General features: G+C 45.2%; 1 protein-coding gene across 1 annotated transcript in view; it reads left to right on the forward strand.

Moving 5' to 3' along the window:
* Positions 1-14,586, forward strand: part of LOC124013791 (dedicator of cytokinesis protein 4-like) — a 150,657-nt gene that overhangs the window by 69,774 nt on the left and 66,297 nt on the right. Inside the window, 3 exon segments of the mRNA XM_046328315.1 lie at positions 7,655-7,780; positions 13,396-13,520; positions 14,157-14,319. Of these exon segments, the coding sequence (XP_046184271.1) occupies positions 7,655-7,780; positions 13,396-13,520; positions 14,157-14,319 (414 nt within the window).

Raw genomic sequence — 14,586 nt, forward strand, 5'->3', positions numbered from 1 at the left:
GCTTTTCATCCAAAATTCAGAATGCTGCCCCCTACCCTAGAGAAGTTAATAACAAGTAATCTAACAATTTCACAACAACTACCTTATACACACCAGTGTAAAGGAATGACTAAGAATATGTACATATAAATATATAGATGAGCAATGGCCGTGCGGCATAGGCAAGATGCAGTAGATGGTAACATTATATAAAGTGGCATTGTTTAAAGTGACGAGGGATACATTTATTACATCCAACATCCAATTATTCAAGTGGCTAGAGATTTTAGTCAATATGTTGGCAGCAGCCACTCAATGTTAGTGATGGCTGTTTAACAGTCTGATGGCCTTGAGATAGAAGCTATTTTTCAGTCTCTCGGTCCCAGCTTTGATGCACCTTTACTGACCTCGACTTCTGGATGATAGCGGGATGAACAGGCAGTGGCTCGGGTGGTTGTTATCCTTAATTATCTTTTTGGCCTTCCTGTGACATTGGGTGCTGTAGGTGTCCTGGAGGGCATGTAGTTTGCCCTCGGTGATGCTTTGTGCAGACCTCAACACCCTCTGGAGAGCCTTACGGTTGAGGATGGAGCAGTTGCCGTACCATCCGACAGGATGCTCTCGATTGTGCATCTGTAAAAGTTTGTGAGTGTTTTTGGTGACAAACCAAATTTCTTCAGCCTCCTGAGGTTGAAGAATACGCTGTTGTTGATGCGCTGTTGCACCTTCTTCACCACGCTGTCTGTGTGGGTAGACCATTTCAGTTTGTCCGTGATGTGTACGCCGAGGAACAAAAAACTTTCTAACTTCTCCGCTACTGTCCCGTCGATGTGGATAGGGGGTTCCTCCCTCTGCTGTTTTCTGAAGTCCATGATCATCTCCTTTTGTTTTTTTGACGTTGAGTGTGAGGTTATTTTCCTGACAACACACTCCAACGGCCCTCACCTCCTCCCTGTAGGCCGTCTCGTCGTTATTGGTAATCAAGCCTACCACTGTAGTGTCATCTGCAAACTTGATGATTGAGTTGGAGGTGTGCATGGCCACGCAGTCATGGGTGAACAGGGAGTACAGGAGAGGGCTGAGAACGCACCCTTGTGGGGCCCCAGTGTTGAGGATCAGCGGGGTGGAGATGTTGTTTCCTACCCTTACCACCTGGGGGCAGCCTTGCGAGGGTTAACACGTTTAAATGTTTTACTCACGTTGGCCGTGGTGAAGGAGAGCCCGCAGGTTTTGGTAGCGGGTCATGTCAGTGGCACTTAATTGTCCTCAAAGAGAGCAAAGATGTTGTTTAATTTGTCTCGGAACAAGCCATCGGTGTCCACGACAGGACTGGTTTTGTTTTTGTAATCCGCGTGACAATGCTAACACTAAATAAATTATAATGATAAATTATAGCGGTTTTTTGTAAACGCTTTATTTACAGCAACGACTAAACTGTCGCATTTATTTTATTTGTGAATGCGATTTCTGTAACGGTTTAGGCCTATTTATTGTTTACGCAAATTATTCTGTGGTCGCTTTGTTATTGTTTTTTAAAAACTAAAATGCTTGATTTCACTTCAAATCACAAATGACTGGTATGCTGTGTGATAACATAAACGAATAAAGGATCGATTGATACAGTAGCCTATATAAGTATTGAAATATAGGCCTCAGTAAGTTATGGTATTAAGACTAAACAGAATGAGGGCCTACAGCTCGATGGAAGTTACACCAGGCTGTTATGGTAAGCCTACTAATGATAATGACATTACTTATTATAATGATGATATTAATAATAATAGTAATATTAACACGAAGAAGGAGAACAAGGAAAGAGGAGGGTTATTATTATTACAAATATAATTTCTCGGACAATATGGAACAGTGTAAACAACACTAAAGAAATTATAAATTATACCAGAGGCTGTTCTAATGGAAAAAAGTGTAAAGATTTTATTACAGCATAGCAAAGATTAAAAACAGCCGTGAAATTGTTTATCCGACATGTCTGCCTCTCACTGTCAACTGCGTTTATTTTCAGCAAACTTACATGTGTAAGTATTTGTATGAACATAACAAGATTCTACAACTGAGACATAAACTGAACAAGTTCCACAGACATGTGACTAACGGCACTTCCTGATTGTATTTTTATCTGGGTTTTTTCTGTAACATCAGTTCTGTGGCACTCACAGACAATATCTTTGCAGTTTTGGAAACGTCAGAGTGTTTTCTTTCCAAAGCTGTCAATTATATGCATAGTCGAGCATCTTTTCGTGACAAAATATCTTGTTTAAAACGGGAACGTTTTTCATCCAAAAATTAAAAGAGCGCCCCCTATATCGTAGAAGTTAATTGCCTACCGACTGTAAGCTGTTAGTGTCTTATTGACCAATCCACAGGTGCATTAATTGTTTATGGTTATAATAATAATAATAATAATAATATATGCCATTTAGCAGACGCTTTTATCCAAAGCGACTTATAGTCATGTGTGCATACATTCTACGTATGGGTGGTCCCGGGGATCGAACCCACTACCCTGGCGTTACAAGCGCCATGCTCTACCAACTGAGCTACAGAAGGACCATAGTTCATTGAACAAGCATGGGAAACAGTGTTTAAACCCTTTCCATTGAAGATCTGTGAGGTTATTTGGATTTTTACGAATTATCTTTGAAAGACAGGGTCCTAAAAAAGGGATGTTTCTTTGTTTGCTGAGTTTATATGGATGATTTATTAAGCAAGGCACATTTAACAGTTAGGCTATTGATTATAGACCTAATTAAGTTGGCGTTTCCTCTCTCCTCACTTTTCTTAGACAATTTAAGCAAGGGCTGTTTTCTCGTCTCCTAACTCCGCTGCTGCCTCTGCCGCATTGTTCTCAACACCAATATGCTGGTTAACTTTGCTATTATGCTTTGCTATTAGAAACGGAAATGCGCCAATTCAACAGCGCACTGATGTGTTTCAGAACCTCGGACAGCGACCACTACCCAACGCAGGAGAAAGCACTTTTATTATAAAATAATATCATTTTTATTTGTGTTGCACCATTGTTCTTACATAATATAACCATATACAATTTCAGTACCATATCTTAGACTGATGGACTGTGCCATCCCAACGGCCTCCACAGTGGATTAGTCCACTCGGACAGGTGTCTTGTGCACCATGATATTTATATATTTTTCTACAGCTCGAGTAAAGACATTTTGGTCGACCAACAGCCTATCGACCAAACAATCGGCCAGTCGACTAAATGGGATCAGCCCTAATAGCCCGGCGCCAGTTAAAATCCCAAATGAAAGATTGGCTTTGGAATAAGTTAAGATGTTATTTGCTCAGTTGAATTGATAAGCGAGAAATTGGAATTAATTCCCTGACAAAGGTGAACTGGGGAATGATGCTAAGTAGGAGAACAATATCCTTACAGAGATACACTTTAATCAACCATTCACTGCACTCTCTCTGACTCAATTCAGTTAAATTAATAAATTCTGTAAGATGATGTTATAATCCTTATATCATATGCATATTGCAGTAGTATCGAGTAGTCTGTTATGTTGTTGTTGATACCAGATAAGACATGCATATTTGATGTTAACTAAGAGGATGGGGATTCAGAATGCTTTTAAGATGTGTTGATTTTTCAGGAGGTTGCAGAAGAGTTTAGGCGGTTTCGACATCCAGGTTATTTGTGGCAGTTTCCATGCAGGATGATATGGTCCAATAACACGTCAGTGTTCAGCTCTGCTGTATTTAGAAGAATCGGTACCCATGCAGTTGATGGAGGGGCGTAGCAACGTATGATACTGTATGCTTCGATACATCACCGAAGGGGAAAGGGGGATACCTAGTCAGGCTGCCATAATCAACGTCCACGTCATTGACGCCCGGGGGGGGGAGTTGTTGTCGGGGGCTGGGTAGAACGGCAGATTTTCCCACCTAACAGGCTCAGGAGTCGACCCAGCAACCTTTTGGTTACTGGCCCAATGCTCTTAACCGCCGGGCTACCTGCCACCCCGACACTTATCATGGTTTTTCTACACTGAGTGCTTCTCTTTCCATGACATGGAATGAAACCGGGCGAAAGCTATGATCCCTTATTCATGTCACTTGTTAAATCCACTTCAATCAGTGTAGATGAAGGGGAGGAGACAGGTTAACACTAGAACCGCTGGGCCTTTAGGGACCCAGTTCAACCTAAAGAGCGGTCATTCTGACTGCAACATTCTAACAGTGTAAGTCATATATTTAATATATGCCATCGCAAAAATAATAATTTGGTTGTGTTTATGAAGGCCTTGGGTGACATTAGAATATGATTAGTATTTTATTTCAACTAACACTTCAACTAACTTTCATGAGTTTATGTAACGTAGGCTATATGTAAAAAAAATATATACTGTATATAAGAATAAAAATAGCTAAAATTCAAGTGTTCAATCAATTTTATTAGAGGAGTGCCATTGTTACAACGATGAAACAGAAAGCATATGTATTGGAACATGGTAGTAGCCTTTTTATTATATGGACAAAATCAAAATAACCCAACCACCAAGACACATGGTCAACAGACACGCAGTCAAATGATGAACACGCAGCCTAAGCATCATTATCAGTGCCAAGTGGCCTTGATAAATAGTGAAACTCGGCACAAAAAAAAGCTACAAAGGCCTCATAATGAATATGAGTGTAGATATGACAGCAGTCAAAAATAATCAATTATTGTCAGCTCGTGTTTGTGTGCGTCTTCACGCAATGGCATTCGTTGGATTTAGTTTGTTGTCCCTTGTCCTAACAGTTGACACATTTTTTTTATTTTTAACTTTCAATAGCTTGACGCACTTTGACATACCTTTGTTTGGTTGTAGTCTCCTATTGTCTCTTTGTGTCTTGTCATTCTTCCACACTGTTGTACCATAACAGTTGTGCAGCTGCCTTATTTTGGGCAAAGGGAGGGAGCTCCTGGCTCACTTTGCTCATGGTGCCGGGCCAGACTTGTTTTCTTTGCAAGCAACTTGTTCGCCAATTTAAGTGAAGTGAAGCAATTGTCCATGGGGACATTTTTTTTGCCTGCTGTCCAAAGGGGATATTTTACCCAATATTGAAAGCCATTCAGCATGTACAGTTACGCTCACTGTGTAGCCTATTCCAAGTCGGCCGGAGGAGACTGATAAGACAGCTGTGATTGGGTGAACTGATATAGGTAACATACCATTTTAAGATTAGGCCGATAATTAGAATGGATCAATACAATAGGATGGCCTGCCCTGTTCTTCATTCACAATCGGTGTTTACGTCGCGATGCGTCGTTCTCGTCCTCTTGCTCATCAACTCACCCATTCTCTCCATTTCTCCCCACACGCACACCGCGTCACATCACATGATTGTAGTAGAGTTGATGTGGTGGAATTATTTTGAAATGCACATTTTCTTCCGACCCTGGCCTCTTAAGTTGTGTTAAATCAGAAGATCCAGGCGGCTTTCCATCGAATACCTTCCAGGTTGCGTCATCGATCATACTCAGTGCCGGATCAAGCTTCCCCTTTCCTGTTTCACAGCCGCTGAGAAGTGCAACGGGGACAGGTCAAACTGCATCACAGTAAAGCTGTGTGCGTTTCGTCTGAATGATGATGAATGCAATATGGATTGATACAGCAGTTGCTGATGAATTATGTCAAACCAGTGCTGTTTGGCTCATTGAAGAGCGAGGGCACATTCATTAATTATGATTCGGCATACAACTTTGACAGAGCCACAGTGTACGGAGTAGTTCCACGGAAACCCTGCATGTTGAAAACCTTTTTTTAGTAACAGCATGTTATGCATAAAAAAACAGATGAGTCATTCCCGAAGAGGTAGAAATGCTGACTTCTACAGAACAAACCCCATTACATTTCCCTTGGATTTACTTGACTGAGAACACTCGTTTCCCCCTGCTAATTCAGTGTATTTAAAGCCATCCCACCATTCCTACTGTACAGGTATGTATCCGCTTCATTTCAATATCAACTCCAGCCTCTTACACGTTCTGCTGTATTGCAGCAGGCTACTATACGACTGCACTAAAAGACAATCAGTTGAGCCTCTCAGCCCTGTAGCCAGGTGACTGCGCGCCTCCACTCTCTTCTCCACAGGTCCTGCCCTTATAAATCATTGATGCAGGAGGCGGTGGAATAACTTGCATAATTAAAGGCCTTAAATTCATTAGTCTGGTTGTCAGGGGAACAATTAAAATGAGCGGTGGTGTGCAGTGCTGTGCTGCGTAGCGGGGCTCGCTGTGTAGAGCTTCCAAACTACCGAAATATTAGCTAGCTGCTGGCCAATTTACAGGGAGAGACGAATGAAGAAAATATGAGAGAATCTGAAGCAGAGGAACGAGCGAAATGATATTGGTTTGAGTAATCATAGAGAGAGGATGAGAGGGAGCGAGAAGAGAGAGAAAGAATAAGCAGGAATAGAGAGATGGGGAGAATATGGAGAGAGAGAGAGTGTGCGGAGTCAGCAAAAGTGACAGAGAATGAGGCTCCGCAATGGGCAGAAGCAACACACGGCTGTGTGTTGTTGTTGTTGAACAGCGGAAATGCTCCATCCTGTTGCTCCCTGTGCTCCTTGTGTTAAGTTGGTGAAAAGCAAGTGAGGACGACAGAGGGGAGAGAGTGTCAAAGTGGTGGCAGGCAGGCTGGCAGCCCTGAATACTCTTGTGTGTTACTGTGTAGAATAGCAATGAAGCGGGGGTTTGCCTAATTGTGGCCCTGGAGTGGCTGTGAGGCTGTGCTGTGCCATGGGCTTCATCCACATGAAAGGGAGGGCAAGGCGGACATGCCCCAAGCACTGTGGAATCTCCCCCCAAACTTAATGGGTTTCTCGTCTTAGATTATTGATCAAGCCTTGACTGTGCCATGTTAAAACATAACGTTACTGTGGAAGGATTTCAGTGTTGTTACAAGACTGCTGCCTCTGTATTCCTGTGGTTTGAGCTGTGACAGACAAATCTGTTCGAGGAATGTGTGTGTGTGTGTGTGTGTGTGTGTGTGTGTGTGTGTGTGTGTGTGTGTGTGTGTGTGTGTGTGTGTGTGTGTGTGTGTGTGTGTGTGTGTGTGTGTGTGTGTGTGTGTGTGTGTGTGTGTGTGTGTGTGTGTGTGTGTGTGTGTGGATATTGTAGTTTGGGGGAATTAAACCCTTGCCATCTTGGGCCACAAAGTGCCGTAGTTTCTCCTTTTAGCAGGCCGGCGAAATATGTACCAGTTTCTAAATTCAAGAATATATTGACCTGAAACATTTCAGAATGACAGGATCAGTGGTCTGGTTGACCAAAAGCCTTTTCCACTTCCTTGAAAACCGGAGCAATATCTAGCATGGCATCAAGGAAATATGGAACGATATGAAAATGAAAACATACTGAAAATAGAAGCAGGGGTTTTATTCCAAGGCCACAGTCTGCAATTGTACATCTATTGGTTGTTTTCCAATATATTAGATGGAGACGACACCGATGCTTTCTCTTTATTATTTATTCTTAAAGCATGCCGTAGTCTGACTCATGTGTGTGTGTGTGTGTGTGTGTGTGTGTGTGTGTGTGTGTGTGTGTGCGCGCGTGCACGTGAGTCACATCTTACTACATGTCAAGTATTCAAGACGCGTCACTTTAATTCTAAACATTTGTGTGGGCTTCTTCTGTTCCCAGGCCTGGCTGTATCTCTCCAGTTGCTGCACGGGGACATTGAACAGCTGAGGAGAGAGTATATGGTGTTGTTCACCAGAGGAGTGTCCATCACCAAGAAACTGGGCTTCTCTGACATCATCATGCCAGGTAAGAAACCACCCACGCAGCTAACCTCTTCTTTGGTCAAAACATAACGACGTCTGTACTAAATCTACACGCGTAGCCAATGTACACCACCGGCTTCACGGAAATGGTTCGCTACCACAGACTGCGAGTCACGTGGCCTGCTACAGTAGGCAGACAGGCATCGAGGCATTCAGTTACTGATCGATTGAACGTTAGAACGGGCAGAACAAGTGACCTAAGCTGCTTTGAGCGTTGTACGGTCGTCAGGTGCCAGGCGCGCCAAATCCAGTATCTCAGAAACGGCCCGCCCTCCTGGGCTTTTTACGCACAACGGTGTCTAAGGTTTACAGAGAATGGTGCGACAAACAAAAAACAGTCAGCGGCAGTCCTGTGGGCACAAACAGCTTGTTGATGAGGGAGGTCGGAGGAGAATTGTAAGAATTGTGCAAGCTAACAGGAGGGCCACAAACCGACAAATAACGGCACCGTACAACAGTGATTCTACACCTGCATTGCTTGCTGTTTGGGGTTTTAGGCTGTATTTCTGTACAGCACTTTGAGATATCAGCTGATGTATGAAGGGCTATATAAATCAATTTGATTTGATGTTTTTCCTGGAAAAAGGTTAGGTCCCTTGATAACAATTGAATGCCAGGCCTAATAAACTGTCTGGTGAGTGTGTATTGGCATGAATGACTGTACACAGTAAAGTGTACAGTAAAACTTACTTGCAAAACAGACAAAGCCATTGTTTGAAAGAAGAAAAAAAGTGATGTGAACGTCCATTCACATAAAAAGAAACCGATTGCTGTGTGTCCCCTAGTGTTTTGCCTTCTACAGCAGCTCAAGATTTATATTTACAATCCTTGTCAGAGTCTGCTCCCACTTTCAATGTGCCCCTGGGCTAGGGATTTTAGTGTGTTTACGCTCCTGTAGGCAAAGGATTATAGTCAAGTCTCTCCAGGCTGTGTGTGTGTGTGTGTGTGTGTGTGTGTGTGTGTGTGTGTGTGTGTGTGTGTGTGTGTGTGTGTGTGTGTGAGAGAGAGAGAGTTGATCTCTCTGGGTTGAGTTGAACCCTGGAAGCCATTAGATAGAGATGTGGAGAGTTATTTACACACACACACACACACACACACACACACACACACACACACACACACACACACACACACACACACACACACACACACACACACACACACACACACACACACACACACACACACACACACACACACACACACACACACACACAGGGGCTGGAAGAAAACAACTTCCTCTCGTTTCCTTTCTGTGGCTAACTATTCTCTGAAGTGGATACGGACCTGTCTTCTCTCGTGCAGATGTTGCCTTGCCGCATTGTGCTACCTCTCCAAAAAACCCTATTCATAAAATGTGCACCATTACTTCTCGGCTAACTCCTCCCCAAGACTGCCCCTTCAGAGGCCGCCTCTGAGCGTATACATGTGTCCTGTTCCTGTAATTATTCTCTAGGCTGTGAAGTTAGACAGACCTCCTCAGGAGTCTGTTTTCATACGAGGCAGATACGAGCTACTCTTGAGAGTGTGTGTGTGTGTGTGTGTGTGTGTGTGTGTGTGTGTGTGTGTGTGTGTGTGTGTGTGTGTGTGTGTGTGTGTGTGTGTGTGTGTGTGTGTGTGTGTGTGTGTGTGTGTGTGTGTGTGTGCACTTGTCTCAGTACAGGTTGAACACTTCACTGGCTCAGATAGTATTGTGTTGCTGTACCCAACTGAACTAACACTTCCCACCAGCTCAGAAAGTAAGTGGGGGATGTAATTCTCCTTATCGCACAAAGTAAATGAAGAGCGTCTGGTTTAACTGTCACACCTTGTGGCCCGGGGTACCGGGTGATGAGGTAATAGAATAGCACATGAATGTGTTATCACTAGATGACTGTGTGTGTAGCATCCGTGTCACCCGTCTGAATCATACTGCAGGAAGCACCTGGCGTCTTGAATGCTATAGTCGCTTCGCCGTACTGTGACCATACATCCACTCTACTTCCAGAGCCCCACACACTCCTGAAAGTGCAGGCGCAAGTGAAAACCAAGCACATTGATTTATTTTGAATATTTGACGTGTTATTGTCAGCTATACGAAGTATGCACGGAGGGTGCTGCTATACGCCTTTTGCCAGCCGTTGGGATGTCGATGTTTTTGTGGAGGTTCAGATTCAGAACCGTCAAACCTGTCTGCCCTGAAAACAGATCTGTGCCCTGTGCCAACCCTGTCACTTCCATGTCTGCCACTGGGGTGAAGAGGTCGCCCTATCCTTGCTGACAGTGTGATGTGTCGATGCCTTCTCTTTGCTGTAAAACAGACTTTTCTCCTTAACGTATTTAACTCTAACATGTATGTGTATATCATAAATGTAAATGACCACTGAACAAAACATTGCAGGTTCGGTTTACGTGCAATTATATTAACATCCATATACTTAATCCGAGTGACGAGGAGGATTATTTAAGATGCTCTTTGAAGAGGTACGGTCTCAGATGTATTCGGAAGATGGGCAGGGACTCTGCTGTCCTAGCTTCAGGGGGAAGCTGGTTCCACCATTGCAGTGCCAGGACAGAAAAGAGCGTGGCCTGGGCTGAGGGGGAGCTGCCCTCCCGTGGGGTGGGAGGTCCAAGAGACCTTAGGTGGCTGAACGGAGTGTACTGCTTTGATGTTTGCAGAGAATGACAGGGTGTTATCCAGAGTCTCGCCAAGGTTCTTTGCACGATGGGAGGACGACACTCTGGAGTTGTCAACCGCGATAGAGAGGTCTTTGAGCGGGCAGGCCTTCCCTGGGAGGAAGAGCAGTTCCATCCTGTTGAGGTTGAGCTTGATATGACGGAGCCGAGTGACTTGGTGTATAGAGAAAAGAGGGCCGAGCCCTGGGGTACACCAGTAGAGAGAGTACAGAATGCAGACACAGATCCTCTCCACGTCACCTGGTAGGAGCGGTCTGCCAGGTAGGATGCAATCCAAGAGTGTGCAGTGCCTGAAGCGCCCAGCCCCCAGAGGGTGGAGAGGAGGATCTGATGGTTCACGGTGTCAAAGGCAGTGGATAGATCTAGGAGGATGAGAGAGTTAGCTTTGGCCGTGTGGAGAGCCTCCGTGACACAGTCTCGGTTGAGTGACCCGTCTTAAAAGTCTGACTGGTTAGGATCAAGAAGATAGTTGAGAGAGAGAGAGAGAACTATGAAGTTGATCAGAGACGGCACGCTCAAGTGTTTTGGAAAGAAAACAAAAAAAAGGGATACAGGTCTATAGGTTTGATGTCAGATGAGTCGAGTGTTTGAGGGGAGCAACTCGGGCCATTTTGAAGTCAGAGGGGGACGCAGCCAGTGGTCAGGGATGAGCGAAGTGAGGAATAGAAGGTCTCAAGAGATGGTTTGGAGAAGGGAGGAGGGGTTGAGTGGCCTGGTTGTCAGGTTGCCAGACCTCACTAGTCGCAGGATATCATCTGGAGAGAGAGAAGAGAAAGATTTCAAGGCATATCGTAGTTGTGTGAGGGAGACAGGCGGACTTTAGAGGCCGAGTGAATGAGTAGGGGATGTAGTCAACCTTTACTCTGCAGAGAGGGAAGAGGATTATTATATGTAACTAGGCAAGTCAGTTAAGAACAAATTCTTATTTACAATGACAGCCTAGGAACAGTGGGTTAACTGCCTTGTTCAGGGGTAGAATGACAGAGTTCTACCTTTTCAGCTCAGGGATTCGATCTAGCGACCTTTCGGTTCCTGGCTCAACACTCTAACCACTAGACTACCTGCTGATTAAGGAGAGAGGAGAAGGTGGAAAGGAGTTTCCTAGAGTTCGCGGCAGAATCTTGACATTTTAAAGTGGCTTTAGCCACGTACAGAGGAATACATAGGAAGAGAAGGTAGATAGGAGTGAAAGGATGATAGGTCCTCCGGAAGTTTAGTTTTCCTAAATGTTTGCTCAGCTGCCCGCAGCCCTGTTCTGTAAGCTCGCAATGAGTCACTCAGCCACAGAGAAGGAGGGGAAGGCCGACCCGCCCTGGAGGAAAGGGGACAGTGCGAGTCATAGGATGCGGAAAGGGAGGAGAGTAGGGTCGAAGAGGCATAATCAGGAGACAGGAGGGAGAAGTATTTAGCAGATGGGAGAGAGAACATAGGATAGAAGAGGAGAGGAGAGAGAAGTGAGAGAGCGAGCGAAGATTGTGACGGAGCACGAGCATCTGGGTAGGGGCTGAGCGGTTAGGGTTAGAGGAAAGGGAGGCGGAAAAAGAAGTAAAGTAATCAGAGACCTGGAGAAGGGTTGCAGTGAGATTAGTACGTAAACAGCCTCTAGTAAAGATGAGGTCAAGCATATTGCCTGCTTTGTGAGTTGGAGGGGATTGAGAAAGGGTGAGGTGAAAAGAGGTAAGGAAGAGAAAGAAATGAATCGATGGCAGACGTTGGGAGGTTGAAGTTGCCAAGTACGAAGAGCGGTGAGCCATCATCAGGAAAGGAGCTCATCAGGATGTCAATCTCATTGAGGAAATCTCCAAGGGCACCTGGTGGGCGACAGATGACAATAATGTGAAGCTTGAGTGGCAGTGACAGCATGGAATTCAAATGAGGAGACAGACAGGCGAGAGAGGGAGGAAAGAGAAAATCGCCACTTAGAAATGAGCAGACCTGTGCCACCACCGCGACAACTAGATGCTCTCGGACTATGAGGAAACAGTCAGATGAAGGAAGAACAGCTGGAGTAGCAGTGTTCTCTGGGGGGGGGATCCAGTTCTCCATCACGGCCCAAAACAAGTCAAGGGACTGAAAGGCAGCACAAGCGGAGATGATTGGCAGTTCCAAACGCTGCCAGGGAAGCCAGAATATCACATGGGTTGTGCGCGCGCAGGGGACACTAAATTAGAAGGGTTGCGGAAAGGGGGGGGGGGGGGGGGGCGTCTGTAAAAGTCTACAGGGAGAGGTCCGAACAGATATGGAAAACACACACATAGTTGACAAAGCTACAAAAGAGTACAAAGTTGATTCGTCTGTAAACAACTAGGTAAGATACTCAAGTGAGAGAGTGGTGTTGGCGCCTTCCTCAAACAACTCGGGAGAAGCGTCTTTGTTTCGTCGACGGTAAGCCGCTGCTAAGAAGCCAGGGGAGACTGAAGAATTAACAATAATTGCTAATTGTCTAGCAGAGGTGGAGAATACACCACCCTAGGAGAGGTGAAACCGCTCCTCCTCCAATACAGCCACTGATTACCAAAACAAGTAACAGATTGCCCTGCCATTGCTCTGCCCCTATGATCCTGGTTGTGTCAACAACTATCTGAAAATGGTGAGCAGTCAGCAGTTCACACACCAAGTAGACCACTGGGAAGACAGGCACCACTTAAAGTAGATGGTCCCAGCTGGCATAAAGACAGTACTAGACCACAACAGACAAAGATAAAAAAAAAAGTGTATTTCTCACTCCTGGTAGTATCAGGAATCCTCTAGCTATAGAATGAAGCAAGTGACTGATGTTTTTATACTTGAAAATATAATCAACCAAACACTAGATGAGTATGCCTGTTATTTCCACCGGTAAAAAGAAGGAACCGTCGGTTCGGTTGACCTGTATCCAGAGTGCAACATTCTGCTTGAACCACTCTGTTCGCCCTCCTGCAGGAGAGATGAGGAATGACCTTTACGTGACGCTGGAGAAAGGAGAGTTTGAGAAAGGAGGGAAGAGCGTTGCCAGGAACGTGGAGATCACGGTCTATGTGCTGGACATCGAAGGCCAGGTCATGAAGGTAAGATCATCCATTCCTTACGGTTTTTCACATTACAGGCATGAATGTGCTTTCAATTTTCGTCGTTGTGTTGTTGTGACCTGATGCAATCAGACTGAACGAGGCAAATGTTGTCTAATGCTGAAGGCCTATATGGGTACAGATGAACAGGTATTGGTTGTGTGATTTATCTATCTGCCTCAGCTAGATGTGAGATGAGGATGGGTTTTGGCACATGGTGTTGGTCATTGGTAGGGTACTAGTTTTCTCTGTAAAACACTGTGGTTTCCTGATCAGACAGGATGCTGCAGCCATACGCAGAAAATAGATTTGATTCTGCTGCTGCTAGAGCTCACCTCTGCATGCAACCCTGTCACTCTCTCAGCCAGAGCGAGAGACTTGAGATTGCTGTGCGTCACCGGTCCAGTACACAGTGTGTGTGTCCTGCAATCTCCCTCCTCTCTCCATCTCTTGCTTTCATCTCCACTGCCTATTAATGCCGCTCTCGCCCCACTCTCTCCTCACTCCTCTGCCCTCTCTTATCTACCCCTCCGCTCTTTCCTCTTTCCTCTCCCCCTTATCCCTCCCCTCCCTACCTCCCTCTCCCCTCTCTTTATCCTCCTCCGTCTTTCTCTCCCCCCTCTCTCTCTCCTCCAGAGTTATGTAGCGGCTGGTTCAGGGGAGCCTGGTGGGGATGAGTACCACTCCTTTGTGCTCTACCACAACAACAGTCCCCGCTGGGCTGAGCAGATCAAACTACCCATCCCTGTGGACATGTTCAGGGGCGCGCACGTCCGCTTTGAGTTCAGACATTGCTCCAGTAAGACACTACTCCACCACTACTCTGGGATAATGTATTGTGGGGGGTGTAAGAGGGCTGCGTGTGTGTGTGTGTGTGTGCGCGTTTGTCTGTTTCTTTGTCTGTGCCTCTGCGTGTGTTTCCGTGCGTGTATCTGCCTGTGTGCGTGTGTGTGTGGACTCCAATATATACTACTGACATTGGGAATGTAGTCAGAGTGGACTCTTATCTCTCTAAAGGAACTTTTAATTTCGGCAGCACATCCAGTGATATTAACTAGGTGCTCTT

This window comes from Oncorhynchus gorbuscha, linkage group LG25, assembly GCF_021184085.1.
Source record: "Oncorhynchus gorbuscha isolate QuinsamMale2020 ecotype Even-year linkage group LG25, OgorEven_v1.0, whole genome shotgun sequence".
Lineage (NCBI taxonomy): Eukaryota > Metazoa > Chordata > Actinopteri > Salmoniformes > Salmonidae > Oncorhynchus > Oncorhynchus gorbuscha.